At 23.4% G+C, this 22578-nt stretch overlaps 7 protein-coding genes across 7 annotated transcripts; 5 read left to right on the top strand and 2 right to left on the bottom strand. All coding sequences in view use genetic code 6, as the record gives it.

Annotated features, from left to right (window-relative positions):
* Nucleotides 1–485: 485 nt before the first annotated feature.
* On the top strand, nt 486–1999 carry TTHERM_00285510 (hypothetical protein; the record flags this gene model as incomplete). Its single annotated transcript, XM_001018565.3, has 2 exons — nt 486–791; nt 938–1999. 2 exons carry the CDS (start codon nt 486–488, stop codon nt 1997–1999), a joined length of 1368 nt encoding a protein of 455 aa, XP_001018565.1.
* Nucleotides 2000–3318: 1319 nt separating this feature from the next.
* Nucleotides 3319–5657, top strand: TTHERM_000285519 (divergent CRAL/TRIO domain protein; the record flags this gene model as incomplete). The annotated part of the gene is made up of 6 exons (XM_012798253.1): nt 3319–4307; nt 4646–4856; nt 4916–4987; nt 5045–5322; nt 5375–5504; nt 5565–5657. The coding sequence occupies 6 exons, from the start codon at nt 3319–3321 to the stop codon at nt 5655–5657; spliced, it is 1773 nt and encodes a 590-aa protein (XP_012653707.1).
* Nucleotides 5658–5988: 331 nt separating this feature from the next.
* Nucleotides 5989–9582, top strand: TTHERM_00285520 (serine esterase, putative). The gene is made up of 14 exons (XM_001018566.3): nt 5989–6202; nt 6317–6607; nt 6709–6775; nt 6841–6921; nt 6974–7096; nt 7158–7300; nt 7371–7724; nt 7862–8247; nt 8316–8537; nt 8589–8740; nt 8804–8913; nt 8966–9075; nt 9135–9233; nt 9346–9582. The coding sequence occupies exons 1-14, from the start codon at nt 6086–6088 to the stop codon at nt 9446–9448; spliced, it is 2358 nt and encodes a 785-aa protein (XP_001018566.3). The 5' UTR covers nt 5989–6085; the 3' UTR covers nt 9449–9582.
* A 578-nt stretch (nt 9583–10160) lies between these two features.
* Nucleotides 10161–13624, top strand: TTHERM_00285530 (hypothetical protein; the record flags this gene model as incomplete). Its single annotated transcript, XM_001018567.2, has 8 exons — nt 10161–11598; nt 11816–11934; nt 11989–12250; nt 12311–12689; nt 12746–12893; nt 12952–13281; nt 13343–13460; nt 13515–13624. The coding sequence occupies 8 exons, from the start codon at nt 10161–10163 to the stop codon at nt 13622–13624; spliced, it is 2904 nt and encodes a 967-aa protein (XP_001018567.2).
* A 1015-nt stretch (nt 13625–14639) lies between these two features.
* Nucleotides 14640–16802, bottom strand: TTHERM_00285540 (peptidase M1 family protein; the record flags this gene model as incomplete). The annotated part of the gene is made up of 1 exon (XM_001018568.3): nt 14640–16802. One exon carries the CDS (start codon nt 16800–16802, stop codon nt 14640–14642), a length of 2163 nt encoding a protein of 720 aa, XP_001018568.2.
* A 280-nt stretch (nt 16803–17082) lies between these two features.
* On the top strand, nt 17083–18582 carry TTHERM_00285550 (hypothetical protein; the record flags this gene model as incomplete). The annotated part of the gene is made up of 1 exon (XM_001018569.1): nt 17083–18582. One exon carries the CDS (start codon nt 17083–17085, stop codon nt 18580–18582), a length of 1500 nt encoding a protein of 499 aa, XP_001018569.1.
* Nucleotides 18583–19284: 702 nt separating this feature from the next.
* On the bottom strand, nt 19285–20917 carry TTHERM_00285560 (hypothetical protein; the record flags this gene model as incomplete). The annotated part of the gene is made up of 2 exons (XM_001018570.2): nt 19285–20284; nt 20562–20917. 2 exons carry the CDS (start codon nt 20915–20917, stop codon nt 19285–19287), a joined length of 1356 nt encoding a protein of 451 aa, XP_001018570.2.
* Between the last annotated feature and the right edge of the window lie 1661 nt (nt 20918–22578).

The following is a 22578-nucleotide window of genomic DNA, read 5'->3' on the forward strand; positions in this document are numbered from 1 at the left end:
GCAAAGATATACTTTATAGTGAGTGAATGAATCTAAAAATAAATCCAATATTTTATAAGATAGTGGAATTTAAGCGGGATTTAGTTGGTTTAAGAAGCTATTAAAAAATTAACATAACACTGATCTTTTCAAATAAGAAAACGAATAAACCTTAGCTAAAAAACACTCTCATGCTTAACAAAAATAAATAGTAAAATACTAGCTATTATTAAAGTGTAGTCAAATATTAGCTGGTAATAATTATTTATAAAGTTGTAATCATCAAATATCAATCAGCATTTCAGGGCACTCTTTTATTGTTAACTCTAAAATGATAAAAAAATCAATCTCTCTCTTCCAATTATTTTTAGAAATAATTAAATTTTCTTAAATATAAATTTCATTCAATAATTAAATTATTAAAAATTAATCACTTTAGTAAAAAAAACAAAAATCTAATTATTAGTAAAATAAAGTGATATACAAAGTTTAAAGATAATTAACAGATGGGTTCTTGTTGTGTTCGTGAAAAAGAACAAAATCCTTCTACTCAGAACATGCCTCATAACATTTAGGTTGTTAGGATGCAGAGGAGGGAACTGCTCATTAACCACTAATAGTCAAAGAGCATCAACAAGTTACAGCAGACTAATACTGGCAGTAATTCAAATAATAACGAACACACAGATTTTGAAACAAATAACTCTACAAACTTTTCGCCAGATGCGGCATCAAAAGCCAAGACACAAGCAAACAACACTCAGCTATTTCAGCCACAAACTAATGAAAAACATGAATAAGACTTTGTCGAAGTATTAATTTACTAAATTTTTAAACTATTCAAATAAATTGGCTCAAATATTATTCTATTCGATTAAATTATTTGAATAGTAAATATGGAGCTTTTATGATTATTTTATTTAAAAACTGCGCGCTAATAAAAATATTATTTTTAAAGGATCAAGAAGAATTCGTTTTCAATAGTGATTTGCACTAATAAGGCTAAAGAGAAGAGCAAGATAAACAAAGTGGATAAAATGTACCTGGATTAAATCTCTAGACTCTGTCTTCAAAAAACATAATAAATTCAGATTGTAACCTAGAAAATGAAGAGGGAGAGTAAAATTTACAAAACGAGAGAGAGTTTACTGAAATAAGAGAAGAAGAACATGAGGATAGTTTTTCTAAACAACTCACAGAGCAGTTGAGGGCTAATTTAATTCAAAAAAACTAATATATGGGTAGTAGTCATAAGGCAAGTGTTGATAGCGATTTTCCTATTCAATCAAATGATATTAGCAGTATTTCTGGATTTTCATAAAGATAAACCTACCCTATTAAATCAACTAATTTTTCAAGGATTTAGTTTGCAGAAAAGCAACAATCTCCCTACTAAAGTCAATAAAGCTCTTATACAAATTTAAATGGAGCCCAACTCAATAAATCTGAGAAGCTGATTTAAGGAAAATCTAGAAATGTATCTCCTTCTTAAAGCAACTAGGACCTAATTACCTAAAAATAAGAAGTATTTAATTTTTAAAAATCTGATGACCTTCAAAAACTCTAACAAGAAGCTTGGGCTATTAAAGAAGAATAGCTTAAGACAGAGTTGAAAAGGCAAGAAACCTATAAGATGGAAGAAGAACTTAAAAAAATGGAAAAAAGAAAAATGATGAAGTAATTTACTTAATCCATTATTGGAGGTACTCCTTATTACAGAAATAGTGCAAATAACACTCCTATGAATTTCTAAACCACTTAGGGATTAGGTTCTGTTTCTTCCTCAACAAGATCACCTACATCCTCAGATCATTAAGTAAAACCCATGCGTACTTATTCTACTCACTTCACACAACACTCCTAAAGTCTCAGATCTAGCTATGTTAATGGTGCTATGCCTGGAAGTATAAACATTCCCACAAGTATTTTTGAGAATTTTAAAGTAAAGCACTCAAAAGAAGGCTCTGATGATAATGATAACGATGATAACATCAGTGATAATAGCTAAAAAATTGAATGAAGAGCACATTTAGAATAGAAAAATTATAAATATTTAAATGATTTAATTTTTTATTAAATTTAGTCATGAAAATTAATTCTATTTCAAATGAGACATCTTCGAATCTCAAATTCCTTATACTCATTTAATTATGCTTTAAGGTTCTATAGTTTCTTGAAAATCTTTTTAATAAAAGATAAAGATACAACTAAACCCTATCTACATATCTATAGATTTTAGAGCAACAATTTATAGAGAATTTATATGAAATTAAAATAAATAGAATCTTATTTATTCTCTTTATAATAGATATAATTAAAATTTATATAAAACTCACTTTATCTTTATAATTTATATAAAAAGTATATATTTTAATTATTTCAACTCAGATGTATTAGCTTTACAGAAAATTTAGTTCAGTAAAGAAGTGTTGTTTGAATTTTCTAGATTGTTTTTTATTTATTTTATAAAAATTGAGACTATCACCTACTTATGTAACCTAAGCATATTTTAATCAATCACTTTATTAATATAAATAAATGTCTTACCCAAAAAATTTTTTTATATTAAAAATATCCTAAATATATATATCTATTTAATTACTGAATAAGAAGCAACTAATAAATTTTATAAAATATGTTGAATTATTTATAAATAATTTTAATATAAATAATTTAAATAGTTAGTTAGACCTTAATATCTTAAAAATATGGCTCGAACTTGAATTTTCCAAATATTATTTTGATAATAAAAAAAAAAAAATAAATAAGTAAATATTTATTTATTAAAAATTTATAAACCTCCTTTTATTTATTTATTTATTTATTTATTTATTTATTTAATCTTAGAATATCTAAAGAAAGTAATATTTTAATTATAAAAGTAAATTAAAAATAGTTAAAATAAAATTACTTTAATTATTTAGAATATTATTTAAATTATTCTAAAACAAAAATAATAGATAAAAGAATATTTATGATATTTTAGCAATTAGAATTATATTTATCTTATCAATTTATTAATTAATATTCTAAATATAGAATAAATTAATTTACTATTAAGATTTTTCATTTATTTTTAAATATTTGAAAAATATTATCGGTGTTATTAGTTTAGTTATGACCTTTTAGTTTTATTAGAATTAATTTATTTTATTTCTATAATAACAAACAGCAAAAAATAATAATCAAATTTTAAAACATTATAAAACTTTCAAATTTAATAATTGAGGACCAACTCAAAAAATTGTATTTTTAAAAGATAACAATAAACTTTTTTTATTGAAAGTCTGAAATATTGTGTACTTTAATAAGAGTTTTTGATAGTATATTTAAAGGATTATGGGATGCTGTGACTCAAAGGAAAGAAAAGATAAGGATCAGAAGTTTTATGATGAATCATTTGACGAAGGAAGCACTAAATTTGAATAAGATGATTTTAAAATCAGTTTAATGAAAAAGAGTCTTCAAAGAAGAGAACAAGATAAGCAGACAGTTTAAGCAAATTTTGAAATGATGAAGTCAAATACAATTTAAAATGGCTAAAACAAATCAAATAATGCTAGTTTCCTAAATAATTCTAATAATAATATTGTTAATGATCTAATAAACTGCTCTGAACGACAAAATAGTAACTAAAAATAATAAAAAAAAGGTTAAAGTAAGGATTAATAAGAAGATATGGAAGAAAGGAAATCTGAAACAAATACAGAATACTATACTCCTCCATTCAATCCAAGTGAAATACCCTTGTCTTACTAAGAAGATTCATTTATGCTAGATTTTCAATTAAACCCTTAACCTAAAGCTTACATGGAGTTTGATCCTCATAGCAGAAGAACTTTAATAAAATCAAATTTTGAAGAGTAATCTGACTCGCTGATGAGAAGTGGCTCAGTTCCAATTTATTTGAAGAATTCTAAGGCATTTATTATTACAAATAGTGGTTAAAATTTTGACATGAAACAGTTCTTAGAAGAAACAAAATAAGCTTTAGAAACTTTTTAACAAACTCAAAATAGCTTAATTAACGATAATAAAAATACTCCTTAGGAATTAAAGGAGAGCTCAAGTAGCATCTCTGATAGTTTTAGCGATAACGAAGAAAGAAAAGAATCTTCATCCTCTGTAAATGATAGTAGCTTTGAGAGTGTAAAAAATGTTTTTGATGCTGAGTTTGATAGAGAAGTTAATTAAACTATTGGCTAGAAAAATACATAATTAGAAATTAAATATTTCTACTAATTAGACGACTTATAAAATCTATAGACGTTATCTGCTCAATAAAAGAAATTGAAACCTGAGTAAAGATGGGATTATTTAAACGTAGAGTAAATAATTTAGATTTTATTTAAAGAGACTAATACTAATGATGTAGCTAAAATTCTTTTTTTTTGACTAGCTATTTAGATAAAAATTTTACTAACTTTAATTTTTTGCAATCAGTTTTACTTCAAAAATTTACTTTTAGTTTTTATTTTATTACTGATAACAATTTATAATTTTTAATCAGCAATACAAATTTACACTCAAAATTCTACTGATTGATATTTGGTTTACTATAAATTTCTAGACTTATTTATTTAGTGAAATATTAAAATGAAATAAACAATAAATACTTTTTTTGACTATTTTGTAATTAATATTTTAAATAATTATCTATTAAAAGAAATGAACTAACACCTAAAGAGCAGAATACATTTAAGTAATTTAAAGAGTACTTTATTGATTTCATAGATTACCCCAAAAAATCAGAAATATCTGACCATTATTTGCTTAGATTTTTGAAAGCTAAGAAGCTTGATTTAAATATATCAAAAAAATTCCTAGAAAAACATCTGAATTGGAGATAAACTGAAAAAATAGACTCAATTATTAATGTACAAATTAAAAATAATAATTTCATCTAACCAATTATAAAATGAAATAAATTATATAGGATTTCAAATTAGAAGAATGCTTATAAATTAAAAAATACTACCCTCATGGACTCCATTTTACTGATAAATTGGTAAAAAAAATTTGATTGATACAATAAAATCTTATTATTTTTTGAATTTATTTGTAGGGAAGACCTGTCTATATAGAGAGATTAGGATAATTAAATTTAAGTAAATTGTTTGAAGTCACAACTTAAGAGAGATTGGTCAAATACTACATTTAGTTTTATGAAAAGATCGTTAAGTATGTATTTTAACAATGTACATCAGCTAAGGGTTAATAAGTTGATAAAATGGTAATCATTTTAGATTGCAAAGATATTAGTTTAAGGGTAGATTAGATAACAACTTTCTTGAAGACAGCTGTCAGTATTACCAAAGAAAATTATCCTGAAATACTTCATAAGTAATTACAAGGGATTTAAAGTTATATTAAAATATTTTTTTTATTTTCATAGAATGTACATTATCAACACTGGTATGATGGTAAATTTGGCTTGGAAAGGTGTTTCATTACTGCTTGGAGAAAAGACCAAAAAGAAAATATCTATGTTAGGAAGCAAATTTATTCACGAGTTAGAAGAAGATGTAAATATTACTTTTTTAAAAAATACTATTTAAATTAATGCTGATTTTAATTATTTATAGATACCAAGAGAAAATATACCAAGATATTTAGGAGGAAAATGCACTTGCAAAACAGAAAATTGTTTCAATGAAAATTATGGCCCATGCCCATGAAAATCAATCCCAAATATCACTTGAAGTCATAAAATTATAATATAAAAGTTTTATAAAATAAATTTCATTAATAAAAACTATTAACTTAATGTTTTAATATTTATTTTGTAAGTTATATTAAAAAATATCTTAAAAGAGAAATTAATATAAATTAATTATGCTTGCTTTAATAATTAAGTAAAAAAAACTCAATAAATTATTGATATGGAATAGAACACAAAAAGCTAGTAATTAGCATTTCTTAAAGAGCTATGTGTCAATTTTAAAACATTATGCTTACCTAAAAATAAAAACTACAAATTGCTTTACAAAAAATTATTTAATTAATTTTAAAAAATTGTTAATTTAAATATCATTCATTGAAAGTAAAAAAAAAAATAAATAAATACATATCTGATTTAGCATAATATAAGTAAATAGCAGCCAAAATGAGTTTTAAAGCATAGCTAGAAGTACTTGTTCACATGGAAAGTTTTAGGAATATCAACATTTATCATTAAGGGATATATGTGATGAGAGCTAGAATATTTCAAAGACTTGAGGATGTAAATTTTCCTCTTTTTTAAGACTTTTTATGATTAAAATCAAATTATTGCAAATTTTATATTGAGAAAATGTAAAATGATGTAAAAGATAAAACGAAATATTATTAATAAAAGGGAACAACTATTAACGCACATCCTTACAGAATTGTTGAATTTGATTCGAGTTTGATTAGAGAAAAAATGAAATAAAAGTACAAATTAAATTCTGATTTATATGATTGCTATTTCTTTTCAAAAGGATTTGTCATTAAATATATGGATGAAATGGTAGATTTAGATGATATTTGCCATTTTAGAGCAGAAATAGATTCTTATCCACATTATAATGAAGATAATTTCTTTTTTACTGTTGACCTTATGTTTGCTGATCTTTCTTCTCAAACATAAGAAAATGTTTCACTCAATGTAAATCAATATTTTATTTGTTCATTGATAGATAGATACATAGATAGATAAATAAATAAATATATTTGAAGCAGCTTATATTCTAAAATAAAATTAAATAGGATCCAGATAAAGCAGCTTTTAAAGTTGTAGGAACTTTTGAAAGTCTTTTACATAATTCATTCAAAGGTAATTTATTTTAATTACTTATTCGAAAGGAATTTAACATTTATGCTCTTACTGATATCAATTAGGTATTAGAGAATATGTTCCTGTCTACTTTGGAGATCTATATTACTCCTAAGTGAATCTTACTGTGCATACTGCACTTATTAGTAATATAATTTGCTAAATGAAGTCCACTTATATCCTTATTAATATTATAAGACTATTAATTTAGATATCTTCCTCCTAGAATCACAGAGAATGAAAAATCAAAGAAATAAAACCACAATTAAGTTTAAAATCCAGAAAATTTTGATTAGTTTTTTAGCATTATAACAGATAACTGTAAATATTTTAGTACTAGAAACTATTTAATTGTTTATTTTAATAAATTACTTAAAAACAGTTAAACCAAGTTAAGTTGATGAAATTTATAATACATATGTTGGATCTCTTAGATTTGATCACAAGAAGTTTCTTAAACACTTCAAGGAGTTAGCTTAAAAAATGATTAAAAATGAGTTCAAGCTTTAAGAGATATATCTAAAAGTATAATTATTTTTAAAATATTTCGTAAATTGAGAGCTGTTTAATTTGAAGAATTGTATTAATAAAATAGATTCAAGAACCTGCTATCCCCGAATATCTTTAGCTTTATTGGTAGAGCTAAAATTAGCCAAATAATTAAGCTATGGAAAAAAAACAAGAGGATTCAATTAATTCTGATAGAATAGCTTCAGAGATGTCAGTATCAGAAGACAATGAAGAGATGAAAGGAGATGATGAAACTACCATACCACAAGATGAAACAGAATTAAGTATATAAATGACAACTTTCAAGGATACTTCATTTTAAATTGATAAAAAATCCTACTATAATTCATTCTACGACATCACTAGAATTCCGATAAGCAAATTTTTTGATTTGAGTAAATAGGAAACAAGAAAGCAGCTTGTTAATGAAATCTAAAAAGTAAAGCAAAAAAATATTTTTCGCTTAAAAAAAATTTTTAAATTCATTATGAAAATTTTATTAAATTAAAAAAAACAGACTTTGTTTGTGATAAGTTTAAGCTAATTTATTTAATAATAATAATAATTTTATTTTAGGAAATAAATGATATGGCTGGTTGTCAATTTTTACTCTGGAATTAATATGTTGAATTGCTCCGTTTAAATACAATTAAGTTTACTAAACTGCTTCTTGATGAGTATTAATATAAAATAAATGATTAATGGGGTCAGAGTATATTTAGATACCCAGTAGTGATTAAAGAATATTACAACTACAGCGAATAAAGAAGTGCTAAATAAAATATAAAACAAGCAAAAAAATATAGAAAAACTACTTGCTTTAAAAACAGAGAACCTTTAAATATAGAGGATTTAAATCTTTTTCCCAAAGCTAAATTCCATCCTATCATCTTCCACGAAGTGTATACTAAAAACAAAGAAATTAATTTGGACACATCTTCTTATGAGCCTTTGAGGAGAGAGTAATTAAATATTATGGATTAATTTAGGTCTATTCCTATTTAAAAAAATTTTTTAATATAATTTACAGCGAAGCACATGTGGTTGTCCTTGTCCATGGTTTCTAGGGAAGTTCCTACGATCTTAAACTATTCAGTAACAATATAACAATAAAGCATCCAGATGCAATATTTTTGCATAGCTCTTGCAACGAGGAGTACACAGATGGTGATATAGAAGTTATGGGTATCAGACTTGCAGATGAAGTTGGAAAATTTTTAAGTTCTTAACTATATGGAAGAAAATTAAAAAGGTAAGTTGTGAAAATTAATATTTTGTTTGAAATATAAATATATTTTAAAAGGCTATCATTTGTTGGTCACTCATTAGGTGGATTGATTCTTAGATCTGCACTGCGTCACTTGACCATGTACTAGGAGTTCTTTTTTACTTTTATAACATTCTCTACTCCACATTTGGGCTTTTTGTTCAGCTAAAGTAAAATGGTTGATGCAGGTAAATTAAAAAAAATAAACTAATTTTAATTATATAAATATTAATTTATTTATTTAATAAAAGGTCTTTGGTTTATGAAAGCTTGGAATAAATCAGAAAGTTTAAAGCAAATGACTTTAGCAGATAAAAAAAATTTAAGAGAGACCTTCATTTATTAATTAGCAAAACAAACAGTAATAGCATTTATTTAAAAATAGTATTTAAAATTAACATATTATAAATTAGGACCTTAGTAAATTTAAGAATATAATACTCTTTAGCTCTCCTTAAGATCAATATGTCCCTTATCATTCAGCTAGGATGCAGTAAACAACAAAATAACATAGTGATTCAAAGTAACTCAAACAAATAATTTATTTTTGATTTCTAAAAAATACTCTATAATTTAATTTAGATAATCTGAAGTATATGATGAGATGCTGAAAGAGATATTTGGTAGAATAACACTTGATAGAATCCATAGAGTAGATGTATCTTTTGAAATACCTGGAAAGTAAATTAAAAGTTTCTTCAAAAATAAAATTCTAATGAAAAAACAATACATCTTTATTTATTTATTTATTTATTTATTTATTTATTTATTTATTTATTTATTTTATATTTAGGGTTTTGGATAATTTTATTGGAAGAGCTGCTCATATTTAATTTTTAGAAAACGAAGCTTTAATGAAAATGATTCTATCTGATTTTAAAAATATATTTATATGAAATTATCTTTGTTTTATTCATTAAATAAATAATTAAATTAAGATTATATATAATTAAAAATGATAATTCAATTAATTTTGCAGCTATTTTTTAATTAAAAAAAACATAAGAAATATTCTAATAAATGATTTGATGTTAGTTAGAAATAGATAGATTGATTGATTGATAATATTAATTCCTTTTTTAAGAAAGTTAATATCTTTTATAAATTTAATTTGGTAGATAATTGAAACAAAATTAAGAAATTTCAAAAATTTCAACCTATTTATCAAAAATTTATTTTTTATTGCAATTGAATATTTTGGTTATAAATTCTAATATTTTGACTTTTGTTTGTTCTTAAAAAGTAAAAAATTTAATTTGAATGATTTTGCTTCAAAAATTGAAGTAGTAAAAGGCAAATTTTAACTAGAATAAATTTAATATGTATGTATGTAATTATGTATGATGAATTTTATAAATAAATATAGATCTCTCAGTTTTTTTTTTTTTTGAGTTTATCATCCTATCCATCCGGTAGGGTATTAAAACTAGATAAAAGCTTATTTGTATTTTAATAGAAAAAGAGATTTTAATATTGATTTTTCAATACTTCTTATTTATTTGTTACTTAATTCGCAAACCCACCGCTCAGGCCTGAGAAAAATAAATAAGTAATATAAATATTCAAAAAGATTATTTTACTGAAAAAATAAATTTACTAGCATCAAATATGAATAACTAGAATTCTCAAAATCATATTCTTTACTATCCCATACAAGCTAATGGTAACGTCAGATAACAGCCAAATTAATTTAATCTCACTTAAAATAGTGGAAATCTTATTCCCTTTACTCAGATCAGTAAAGAAAAAGATTATACGTATGCAAACTAGCCTCCTGTGCTGAATTAACAGCACATCCAGCTCTAGCCTCCACAATTAATGATCAATCAGTAGAAGATACCTAACTAAAATATACCTAACACTCTTCAAAGTTTAGCGACTAATTTTCCTAATCAAATAGTAAAAAAATAACAATAGTAGTTTATGGATTTGAATTATGCACAGCCAAGTAGATCTAGTTTAACACCAGTTTAACAAGTTTAGTAAGCAACGACAGTAACTCCTCCGAATCCATTTGCAGGTACATCTATTAACAATCCAACTACCTAGATGACTCTAAACGCTGCTCAAACATCTACAATTCCCTAAAACCTTCAAAAAAATTAACAATATCTACAAAATAATTTATTAAATGGTAATAATAATAAATAAGCAGTAAATTAAAATCATATTGTCTAAAATAATAACTCTAACAATCTATAAACATAAGATGTATTGCAACCAGAAATGACATTGTAACTGAACACCACTTAAAATTAAATCAAAGGGACAACTTAAAAAAAACAGTAACAAATAGCATTTTAAGCTACCGACTAGACTAAGTAAAATAATCAATTATAATAAAAAAACTCTTAGTACTAACAAATCAGCTTATAGCAATAATAAAGTTTGCCACAATTCATTTAAATTCCTTCTACATTAAATTAACAATAAAATTAGCAATAAAACCTTGCCTAGCAGTAGGTTTCTATGCATTAAAACATACACAATCCTTAGCCTATAATAAAATCTCAAAATTCAACCTAACCCTAATAAAATATAAATGAATTTGATAGTACACATTATATAGTGCCCAAAGCAAAATCTAGCATAATAAACAACTAAAATAATGCAAACAATTTAGCAAATAATTACATTGATTTCAATCAGTAATAGAAATAAAAAGATTAGCAGAAGATTGATTAATTGAGCAATTTATACCCTCAACAGCAGCTTTAGAATTAACAGCTTTTATAGTAAGAAAGAATTGAAGATAAGAAAATTCAATTAATAAAAGATATTTAATAAATTCCGTAACAAAACTAGCTACAGTAAGTAAATATGATATAAAATGAGGGAGAAGGAGAGAATGCATTTGGTGAAGCTGCTTAAGTAGAAAGATTTATTAATATTTAGAAAAATAGCAAAGTGTTGATATTAAGTGAGAAAATTAGAATAAAATATGAGAACAAAGATGTGAATAATAGCTTGTGTAGTGACTTTGATATTAACAGCTGGACTAATGAAATAGATAATATAATTAACTTATATGAAATGACACTGACTGGTATCAAATTATTATTTTAACTTCATAAATAAAAAATTATTTTAAGATAAATTTATTTGATTTTATTTAAGTCAAATAAATTTCCTTTTTATAAAATTAAATAAATAAATTTTTTGTTTTATTTTGAGAATTTGAAGAAAATAAAATATTATTTTATGATTTTTTTTTATCTCTTATAAATTTTATTGAATTTATTTTTAATTGATCAATTTAAAAGGACATCTAATTAAGGCTATTGAATTCATGAACGGAGAAACTTCTCTCAGTTTCTTAATCGAAATAACCAAGCCATTTTTAAAGAATTAATTAAGAAAGAAATCAGGAAAACCATTTGGAGTATAGTTAAATAAATAAATTTGTAAAATTTTAAGTTGACTTATTATTTATAAGGATGGAGATGAAAACCGTATCATAAAAGGAGGATTAGCAGAATATTGTTTTTAAAAGAAGGACTAAAATTAAGATATATGGACATTGAATTAAGAAAAGCTACCATCCATTATCAATGACACAAACGAAAAACTAAAGAAATACATAGACAACTTGAAAAAGAGCAAAGGAAAAGGCTAAACTAGTGTTATTTCATAAGGGAATGATATAAATTAGAGCTTTTAATAGTAAGACCATTAAAACTTAAATGATACTTTTTAAGGTAAAATAATAAATCTAGCTTTAATTCAGATTATATTTTTTTCAAAAATATTTTTAAAAGGATCAACCAAAGCAACAAAAAACGGAGATAAGAAACAAAGAAGAAAAAACTAAGAGAAACTTAAAGATAAAACTGCAGAAAAATAGAATGCAATCTACAATAATTTAGGAAAAGAACATAATGATAATTATGGAGAAAATCATTTAGAAGAGTAGAATGATTTAATTATGAATGAGGGTTATCATGAAGAAAACGATAGAAACTCAGATATTATGCTTGGGGATGAAGAAGAAAAAAAAGAAAATCATGGAAATCAAAGTTTTATTAATGCATAAATATAAAATTATCAAAAGTAAAACAAGATAAATTCTATTAAATAAGAGGAAACTAATTTACTTAATAATTAAGGATTTTATTTATCTTCTAACCCTTCTCTCATGTATTTATTTATTAATAAAATTTAACTTTTTTATTTGATATATAATTAATATTTAGCTAAAACTAATATTCTAAGAACATTGACATTAAGATAGAATCATAGTAAGATAGGAAAGTTAGCTAGTAAATTGGTATCAAGTAAAATAGCTTTTCTATTCCTGAGAATAATTCCAAAAAGAGGATCTTTCATAGTAATGACGAAAATGTAAAAATTATAATCATTCATATTATCTAAGTTTATTATTTTGATTTTTTTTAAAAAGTTTGATGAAGGAATTTAAAATAACGGAGCATCCTCAAAAACAGCTTTGTATAGGCAACATTAAGGCACTTAACAGAATAATAATCTATTTAATGATTAAAATGAATTAAATTAAGGGTTTAATAGCAATTAAGTTGCTAATTTAAATGGAAATTAAAATTCCTTTTAGAATAAAGGATTCGTATTGAGTAATAAAGTTGAATAGCAAAACGAAGATATTCAACACAAAATAGAATTAACTCAAAGACAAATTAATTGCAAAAAATTAACAGAGTAATAAATAAAGGAATACAAAAAGAAATATAAAATTGGATAATTCCTTATAAACGAAGTAAAATAATTAACCATTTTAGAATATGTTTAATTAAAGTAATCAACTAATTAATAAAAAGCAACTAAATTAGGAGCTAGAAAAGAAAGAAAACCAAGACATTACTAAATCTATTAATTAAATAGATCAATTAAAAATTGTAGGAATGGCATTGTGCTATGGAGTATTTAAAGATCAAAGTAATCATTCATACATCCTAATCGTTTTGAAATTTAATTTTTTTATTAAATTAGTAACAAAAATGGTTAATGTTATCAAAGAAAATCAAGATGCTGAAGTGAGAAAAATGAACCAACGTTCAAAAGAAATGAAATAAATGCTTCAATAACTTTAATTACTGTGATATAATTCGCTGAATGAAAAAACAAAATTAAAAAAGTTTTTCAATTTGATTACTAAATAAAAATATAAATTAAAAATTTAAATAGATATTTAAATAATTAATCTTTTTACTAACCTCTATATATGTAAATAAAATTCAAAATTAAATTATTTGTAACTGTTTTCTTAAGTGTTTTGTATTAAATTCTCACACTATAAAATTAAGGGAGACCAGAAATTAAATAATTTAATTTCTTTGATGGTTTTTTAGAATTATTTTATTTCAAAAAAAATTGAATCAAAGATTAAATTCAAAATTAGTTTCAATATTATCAAAAAATTATCTCTTCAAAATTTTTATAATTGGTATAACTAAAATCCAAATGAGTAGTTAAATAAATAAATAAACAAATATAAATTTTATTAATGTTATTTTCTGAACTATTTTGAATGATTTCCTCTAACTATAAAGTTATAAATAGTAAATAAATACTTTTTTATATTTTATTATTAATATTTTTAATTATTTAACACCAATAATAGAGTTTATTTAGCATTAGCAATAAATAAAAACTATAAAAAATTAATACCATCAAAATTTTTGATTTTTATGATAAAAAACCTTTCAATAAAAACTCACTCCTCATAATATTTGAAGCTAATTTATAAAAAATTATCTGCAAATATATACGCAAAATCAAATTAATTTTTGATTTTTAATATTTTGTATAAAATTAAACATATTTTTATTAAATATTAAATTTATAAAATACTACCACAAATGCAAATTTGTTAATTACAGATGTATTCATATAAATTAATTTAGAATCAGATATGTTTTTTTTAATTTATTTTAGTTATTATTTTGATCTAAAAAAATTTATTTGAAAAGATTATTTTTAACAAAATCTTTAAAATAAAAAATGAACAAAAAATAAGAACTATTTTTTTTCGTTTTTTTATTAATTTAATACAATTTACTCTTATCCTTTAATAATAGTAATAATAATATTTATTGTACAAATAATATTAAATGGTCATTTCCATTATTCGCTTGAGGTTGACGAACTGTCATTATCTATCTTCTTAAATTCTATTTTATTTAAGAATTTTTGAATAAATTATTAACCTAGGGCTTCTATTTATGAGAAATATTCAATTTATAAAATTTGCAAGTTTTGTTCATTCTCGAAGTATGATAGTCCACAGTTATATAAAAATATTTACAATCTTTAATCTGATTATTCTTAGCTTATCACTTTGAGTAATTCTTCTTCATCTTGATCAGTGAATTCATCACAAAATTCGATGAAATATTCTAGAATCACTTGCAGAACTGAGTCATCTTTTTCATATTAAAGATTTTTAATAAAAAATTTGTTTAAATATGAGACCCACTTGTCTTTATCACATAAATAAATTATTGCTTTCCAAACAGAGGCTCTAAACTGGTAATCGAATTTATCCATCAGCTTTTCTTAGTCTATGTATTTAAGAGTTTCAATATCTAACTCTTGATAAATCATGTGGTGATCAACGGTATTTAAAAGATATAAAAATTTAGGTTATTCTTGTTATTTTAGATCTTATAGGCTCAATTGCTCCAACTTATTTGTTTCTCTTTCTACAACAAAAATCTTCAAATCAAGGACCTCAAGCTCTTATTTAGATAAATTAAAACTTCCATAATTTTTTGCTTATAGCAGATTTTATCCTTTGAAATAAACATACCCTTATGTTGTTAACAGCTTTTTTGTGACTTAATCATCAAAGTAAGTCAAAAAATCTTTACTAGATATGCTTTAATTTTAAAAATCTTGTAGTAATTTTTATAATATTTTGTTAAACTTTTCTTAGCCATATATTTTATACTCAAGCAAATCAAATATATTTTAACTTTTCATATAAGTAATATCATTATGAGTGTTTAATTCTAAATACATATCATATTTCAAGGGAGTATGCATTAATGTATAATCTATTTTGAGATCATCTTGCAAGAAATCAAATTGATCTAGCTAACTTCTCAATTCAATTCCATTCTCATTTTTAAAATATTAGTAAATCATTTTCTAAGAGAATAAGTTTGCAAACCCTTCTTTGAAAAAGAGATCGTTCCACCATTTAATAGAAACATAATTACCAAACCATTAATGAGCTATTTCATGAAATAAGGTTTCTACTCTGTCTAGATCAAACACATACCTTTTAACTATTGCATTTTAAATATCTTTTGCCTCAATTGCTTCAGTGATGATATTACATAAGTAATAATTTTCATCCAAAGAAATACAACCAAAAGTCTCCATTCCTATATCTTTGTAATAAGGACAGAAGAATAGATCAAACTTTTGAAAAAAATATTTAACACCTGTGTAGGACTCCATAAAATCAAGTGCAAATTTTATTTGTTTGAAATATTCATTAACTTATTCATCAAGAAATTGTATCAAATTTTATCTACAGTATATGTTGATATCTATATTATCTCTGTACTTGTCAGAGTACTTAAAATAATCACCTGCATAAAATCCAAACAAATAAGTTGGGAAAGCTATTTTTGTCTAAGGAAAGTAAGTAACGACAATTTCATCAATAATTTTCTCTTATTTGTACCATTCAGTATGACTGGAGACCATCCAGTTTTAAGGGTGCTAGACAGTTAAAGTGTAATGTGATCTAAAATTTACCATATCTATACAAGGAAAAATCATTTGAGTACAGCCTACTTCTCCTTAGCAATAAAAATAAAATTTATTTTATGATTCTTCAGAATACTTTACAATGCCTTCTGCTCTGACTTTACTGTATTCATTCTAAAAAGCAATTAAGAATGTTAAATTATGATCTTTCTTGTTTAAGTGTTTTTAGATGTCTTTAAGTGGTATGCTAAGCTTGTTAGGAACATATTAAAAATGTATTTGTTCTTCTTGATCATTTTTGTCTAAAATACTCACTGAGATGACCTTCTCCCCACAGTAGTCTATAATAAAATGTTGATCTGATGAAGCTTTCAGGACAGATTCCTGAAAATCAATGTTTATTTTTACATTACCCTAGTACAAATCTATGTTTAAGTTAAGATATATTTCATATTAATTAATGGAATAGATATATTATTCTCTTTGAATTATTTCTGAATTAGATAGCAAGGATTACTTGTTAGAAAGCGAAGATGAATTACTTTAAAATAAATGCATTTAATATGAAAAATAGTATCTTTTTTATTTTAATCAATTAATATATGTTTTTACTACTTTAAGTAATACTTTATTATTTTATCATTGATTGTTTCTTTTTTAAAAAGTTTCTGTGTATCTGATATATAATGCATCAAAAACTAATCAAAAATATCTAATTGTAATAATAAATAAATTAATAAGTAAATAATTTAATAAATAAATATAGAAGAATTTTAAGGAGAAAAGAGTCTTTAGATATATTCTAATAAAAAAATTATCAAAGGTAGTTAACAAAAAAATGGATAAGAGTTTAACAAGCAATTATAGCATTTAATAATATTCAAACTTATTAGTAAAAGTTTTAAGTACTCTGAAATAGGTTTAACACTTTGCTAAAAGCAGCTAACCTGAGTTAGTCAACAATTTTGATTGCTTGAAGACTTTTGAATATGTGTCTAATCACCTTTCAAAGTTCGATATAAAAAATCTGATTACTGAAATTCCTAGTTTATGCTCACCATCCTCATCAGAACCGCTTTCAATAACTTTCATTCAAAAAAAAAGAGGATTTATTATTCCATGGCACATGATTTACATCTGCTTCGTACTTGAATAATGTTAATCAGCTCATGAATTTTAAGATAAAATGATGAAAATCTAAGTTAAACCTAAGAAGGGAGATGCAATTTTTAACGAGTCTAACTTGATTGCAGGCAAAGGTCTTTACTTAAGAGGAATTTTATAAGTAGCAAATAAAAATATAGACGCTGAAGAGCAGTTCAAGAATACTAATGAACAATCTGTATCTTGTGTGGTAGCAGATTTCATAGAGCATTTCTAATTTTATAAGCTTAACATTTAGCTAGCAGACTTTGAGTAGTTAGCAGAAAAAATGAAAAAAGATGACTATCCATTATTTTAAAAGCATCCTCAGATTAAAGTTGTTTGGGGAGAAAAACGTGAAGAAAATAAGAATTTCTAGGATATGTTTGAAAAGCATCTTAGTTTCATCAATTTTTTGCACACAATTTATGAGTTTTAGTTTATGAACGAATCTAACGATGACAACGTCTTGATCATTATGAGCATTGAATTTGCATTATCTAAGCAAGATGAATAAAAAAATTTTTTGCAATACGTAAGCAATACAATCTAAGAATGCAAAAGAGTCAATTCAAGTGTAGTCATTTTTAGCTCAAACCATGACTTTTAAGCTTAAAAAACCAGTTTTGAATCTATCAAGCATTAATTTCCATTAATCTAAGAAAGTGGCAATGATTAACACTTCTTATTTAAGTATTTGATAGAAATATTTTAGAAAGACGAAGTATTACAATTCAAAAACCCAAAAAAATCGAGTCTTCCTAAAAGGGCTGACATAACATAGGGTTCTTTGATTTTGTGGGGTGACCAAAACAAAAATGAAAAAAATTTAGAATATTACAATCGTTTAAGAAAAGCATTTTAAGAATAAACTGTTTTGCAAATATTCACTACTTCAGAAATGAGGAGAATTCCCTTAGAAAACCCTAATAAAATTCATATTGTTGTAATGAGCAGTCTATTCTCAAGCGAAACAAAAAACAATATTTCTAATTTGAACTGGTGCTAGTAAGCTATTTTAGAACATGATTTAAACTGCACTCATTTAATTTTGTTTACAAGTGAACAATCTATTGAAAGAAATAAATGGGATTAAGATTTCAAAAAAAAGCATCCTAATATTCTAATAACAACTTCATATAAAGAATTAGAAGAATTAATATCAAAGGAAAATTTCTTAAACTAAAAACATTGAATTTTTTAATGATAGATTAATCTATTAATTCTAAAAAGAATATTATTTGTTCCTTACTTCTTTATTATTAACATTTTGTGTTTTGTTTATAATTTTAAATTATTTCAAATAAAAATTATATTTTATTTGAGAAAAACTTTATTTTATTTGAAAAAAAAGTTATTTTAAATTATTTATTTAAATTCCATTTTTTAATTATTGAAAAAAAATAAAATTTTTAATTATTTTAAAAATAATTTTATGTTACTTTTAAGTAAAAATTCTATATTCCTTGTTACATACAAATAATAAATAATACAATGAAAAAATTATCTCTTAAAATAAAAAATGTTAAAATTGAAAATTCAGTCGCCAGTAGAACATCAGAAATCAGGTGGTTGATCCAAATGTATCATCAATCTTTTCAATTTTTATATTTTAAACATATATTTATATAAAATTAATTCTTTAATAAGTATGTCTTATTCTGTTTTAGTAATAGCATAATTTAGATTTACTTTTTCCTATGGGTTTATTAAATAAAATTATTAATTAAATTGAATATCAGACATAAAGATATTTTTTAATTAAAAATAATAAATTTTCATATCTGACTTAACAATTCATTTAATTCAACAAGATTATTTTTGCTAAATGACTTGAAATATATTTTAATAAACAGACTTTGAAAAACATGCATAAATATTAAACATTTTATAAAAATCATTATTAAGGGAGAGGTCTCTTTGCCAGAGATTCTTCAGTTTGTAGAGCTTTGATAGCTGTTTACTATGATAAGAGAGGTGATACATTTTGTAAGTGAGGAAGTTCGTTAACAAGCTTATTTTTGAAGGTTTCGTATTTTTTCATGTAAAGGAAGAAACATTTTTTCATAGCTTAATATTCTTAATCACTAATTTTAGTAATATCTTATTCTATGTAAGGGAAAGGATTTGCAATGTATTTTTCTCCCCAAACTCTGGTACCGAGCATAACGTCCATAATAGCTTGCTTCTCAATTAAAACTTCATCAGTTTCACCTCTAATTCTGTCAGGAATACGAGTAGCTTCTGTGAAGTTGATACCTACTGGAGGACCTTCCCAGTATTATTAAATAGGATTCAAATGATGCATTCCAATAACAGCAGTGACCTACTGAGCGGCTTAGAAAGTATCCTTCAGCAAAGCTGTCATATATAGATCACGAGGTAAATTAAAAATATGTGGTAAGAAGTTGATTGAAGCATCACGAATACTGATAGGTTGCTTAAGATCCTTCATTTTAGTCAACACAAATTTAAATAAGTCCCTCATTTCTTGAATTTCGACTGTATTTCCTAATATAGAACGAAGTAAAGGCTCAGGCATATCTCCCAACATCACCTTTTATTTTCCCATCAAACCAGTATACAAAGTTCTATTAACGAGATGGTAAGGTGAATAATTTTTATAAACAACATGTTCGTTAATAGCTTGTATAAAAGGCTAAGTAAGTGATTCTGTAATTTCCTTATCTTAAATATTAGGATATGAATATGCGTTGTATGTATCAATGAATTGGAATTCAGTGTGAACTTAATTTCTTTTTAACATATCTAAAACAGTTAAATTAACAACACATTCTTCCCATGACTGTGGTTTCAAAGGATCTATTTATTCTAAGGCATTCACTTCATAATCTTCAACTCCTTTTAATGCGCATTTATGAGCCATAAATCTTTATCTAAATATTGTTAAAATAAAAAAATACATTATTTTGCACATTTAATTCAAAAATTTAAATCTCATAATTATAACTTCATTGATAAAACATTTTAGTGTTTCATGTCTAATTGTGCATTTAGTATATTTAAAAAGTTAAATCTTTCTAATTTTAAACATTATCAGAAGTTTTATTGAACTATGTATGAACATTATTATAATGCTTTATCTTTATGTATGAAAATCGCATATACTTTTTATCAATTATGAGGTTAATTTATGGATGATAAATTCAATACCTTGCCATGAAAGGAGAAGGATCCATTTAAATAAATAATAAATCAGGATTATTGACTGTTAGAGAACGCTATAATACATCGTAATCTTTAAAATCTTCCTTAGGTTGTCCGAGAGGTGCACCAATCAAAGTAATCTCATCAGATGATCCTTCAGAATGGTTACAACCAGCTAATGGCTTTAATTGAGCCTATTGAGTTTTATTTGCAAAATTAGCATCTCTTTAATTAAATAAATAATCTTCAGCTGATAAAGTTTTATATCCAAATGCAGGAACTTTAAGAAAAGCCTTGGCTGCAGCAGCTGTTGTAACAGCTTTGCTGCATTTTTAAATATTACTTTGTACTATTCCTATCATATCTTTAATATCACAAACTTAATAAATACTACCTATAAATTTTGAATGAAAATTTGAGTATTTTTTATTCTAGGCTTTTCTTTTTATACTGTTTTTAATAATCAAAAAGATATTTAAAGAAAATTAGAAAGAATTTTGCTACTAAACATTAAATTAATTACATAAATCTATAAATTAACTAAATAATTTAAAGGTGTTTTTTTTATTAGCTTTATGTAAATATTGTGATATACCAAATTCTATTTTTCTCAATATTTTAAAAATTAATTCACATTTTCTTCTTTTAATCATTTTAAAAATCTATTTTAAATAAAATCTTTTTTAAAATTTTAATATAAATTAGGATAAATTTTATTTTATTTTTTTATTTTAAAAATAAATCAAATGTTATTTAATTATCTAAAAAATTATTAATTTCAAATAAACAAATTTTAAGTTATATTCTTCAAATAATTTCCATGATCAAAATAAACAAATAAATAAAAATATAAAATAAAATTTAGGTATTTTTAATACAATTTATTAAAAGTTTTTGTTTATTTTCTGATTTTTATTTACTGTAAAGTTATTTTTAAGACTAAAAAAACAGCTGTTATATCCTAAATTATATAAAAAGATTTATTTGTTAAAAAAAATTACTTTTTTGTAAAGTAAAAATATTCAAAAAGACATCTCTGTTGTATTTGATTATTGATTCTTATTAAGTAGTGCATTACTTTTAAGTTTTATTTAATGATTTAAAAGTAAATTATTGAATATTTATTAATTATTTAATGATTTAATAGTAAATTATGGAATATTTATTAATTATTTAAAATAAATATATTCAATTAAAAATGTTAGCAATTTGATAATAATTCAATCAAGACAATATATTTACCAAGTAGACCATATTAATTTGCTTATTATTTTTTATAGTTATTAAATATTTTTCATGAAAAAATTTATAAAAAAATATTATCATTAAAATTTATATGAATTTGATCAATACAAACAAATATTATATTTGAAAATAGATTTCAAAGAAATTATAGATTTTGAAATAAAAGAAATTTAAGCAAATGTTTGTTAGTAATTGTAGTGGTTTTAAATAGATATTCAATAGAAGCAAAAGCTATTCCCAAATAAAAATAAATATCATCATTTTTTTATCTATATTACCTATTATTACTGAAAAATGACTTAATTTATTCGTTTCTGTATTTGTATTTATTTTGATAAATACTGAATATACACCTAATTTAAAAGTAATTAAATTTCTAGAAGGATTTTATTATTAAAATAAATAAATGAATGAATCAATTAATGTAAAATATAATCAATTAAATTGCTTCATACCTTGATTTACATTCTGTAGTAATTGGATATTTCTCTTCCATAAGCAATTTATTTATTGCTTATTATAAATTTAATATTCAAAAGGTTAATAAATAAATACATGATATCAAATATTTACAAAAATTTATTTTTTAATTTGAGTAAGCTAAAATATGTTTAGAACAAGCTAATTAGTTTATTATTTTACACTTTTAATCTTTGTTTTGTATTTAGTTTGTATAAAAGAATAAAAAATTTACATTTTTTAATTGATAATTAATACAATAAAATAAAGTTTTGAACTTTGATTTATATCAATAATGCTCATAATATATCTTCATTCA

This window comes from Tetrahymena thermophila (assembly GCF_000189635.1).
Source record: "Tetrahymena thermophila SB210 genomic scaffold scf_8254594, whole genome shotgun sequence".
NCBI classification, from domain to species: domain Eukaryota; phylum Ciliophora; class Oligohymenophorea; order Hymenostomatida; family Tetrahymenidae; genus Tetrahymena; species Tetrahymena thermophila.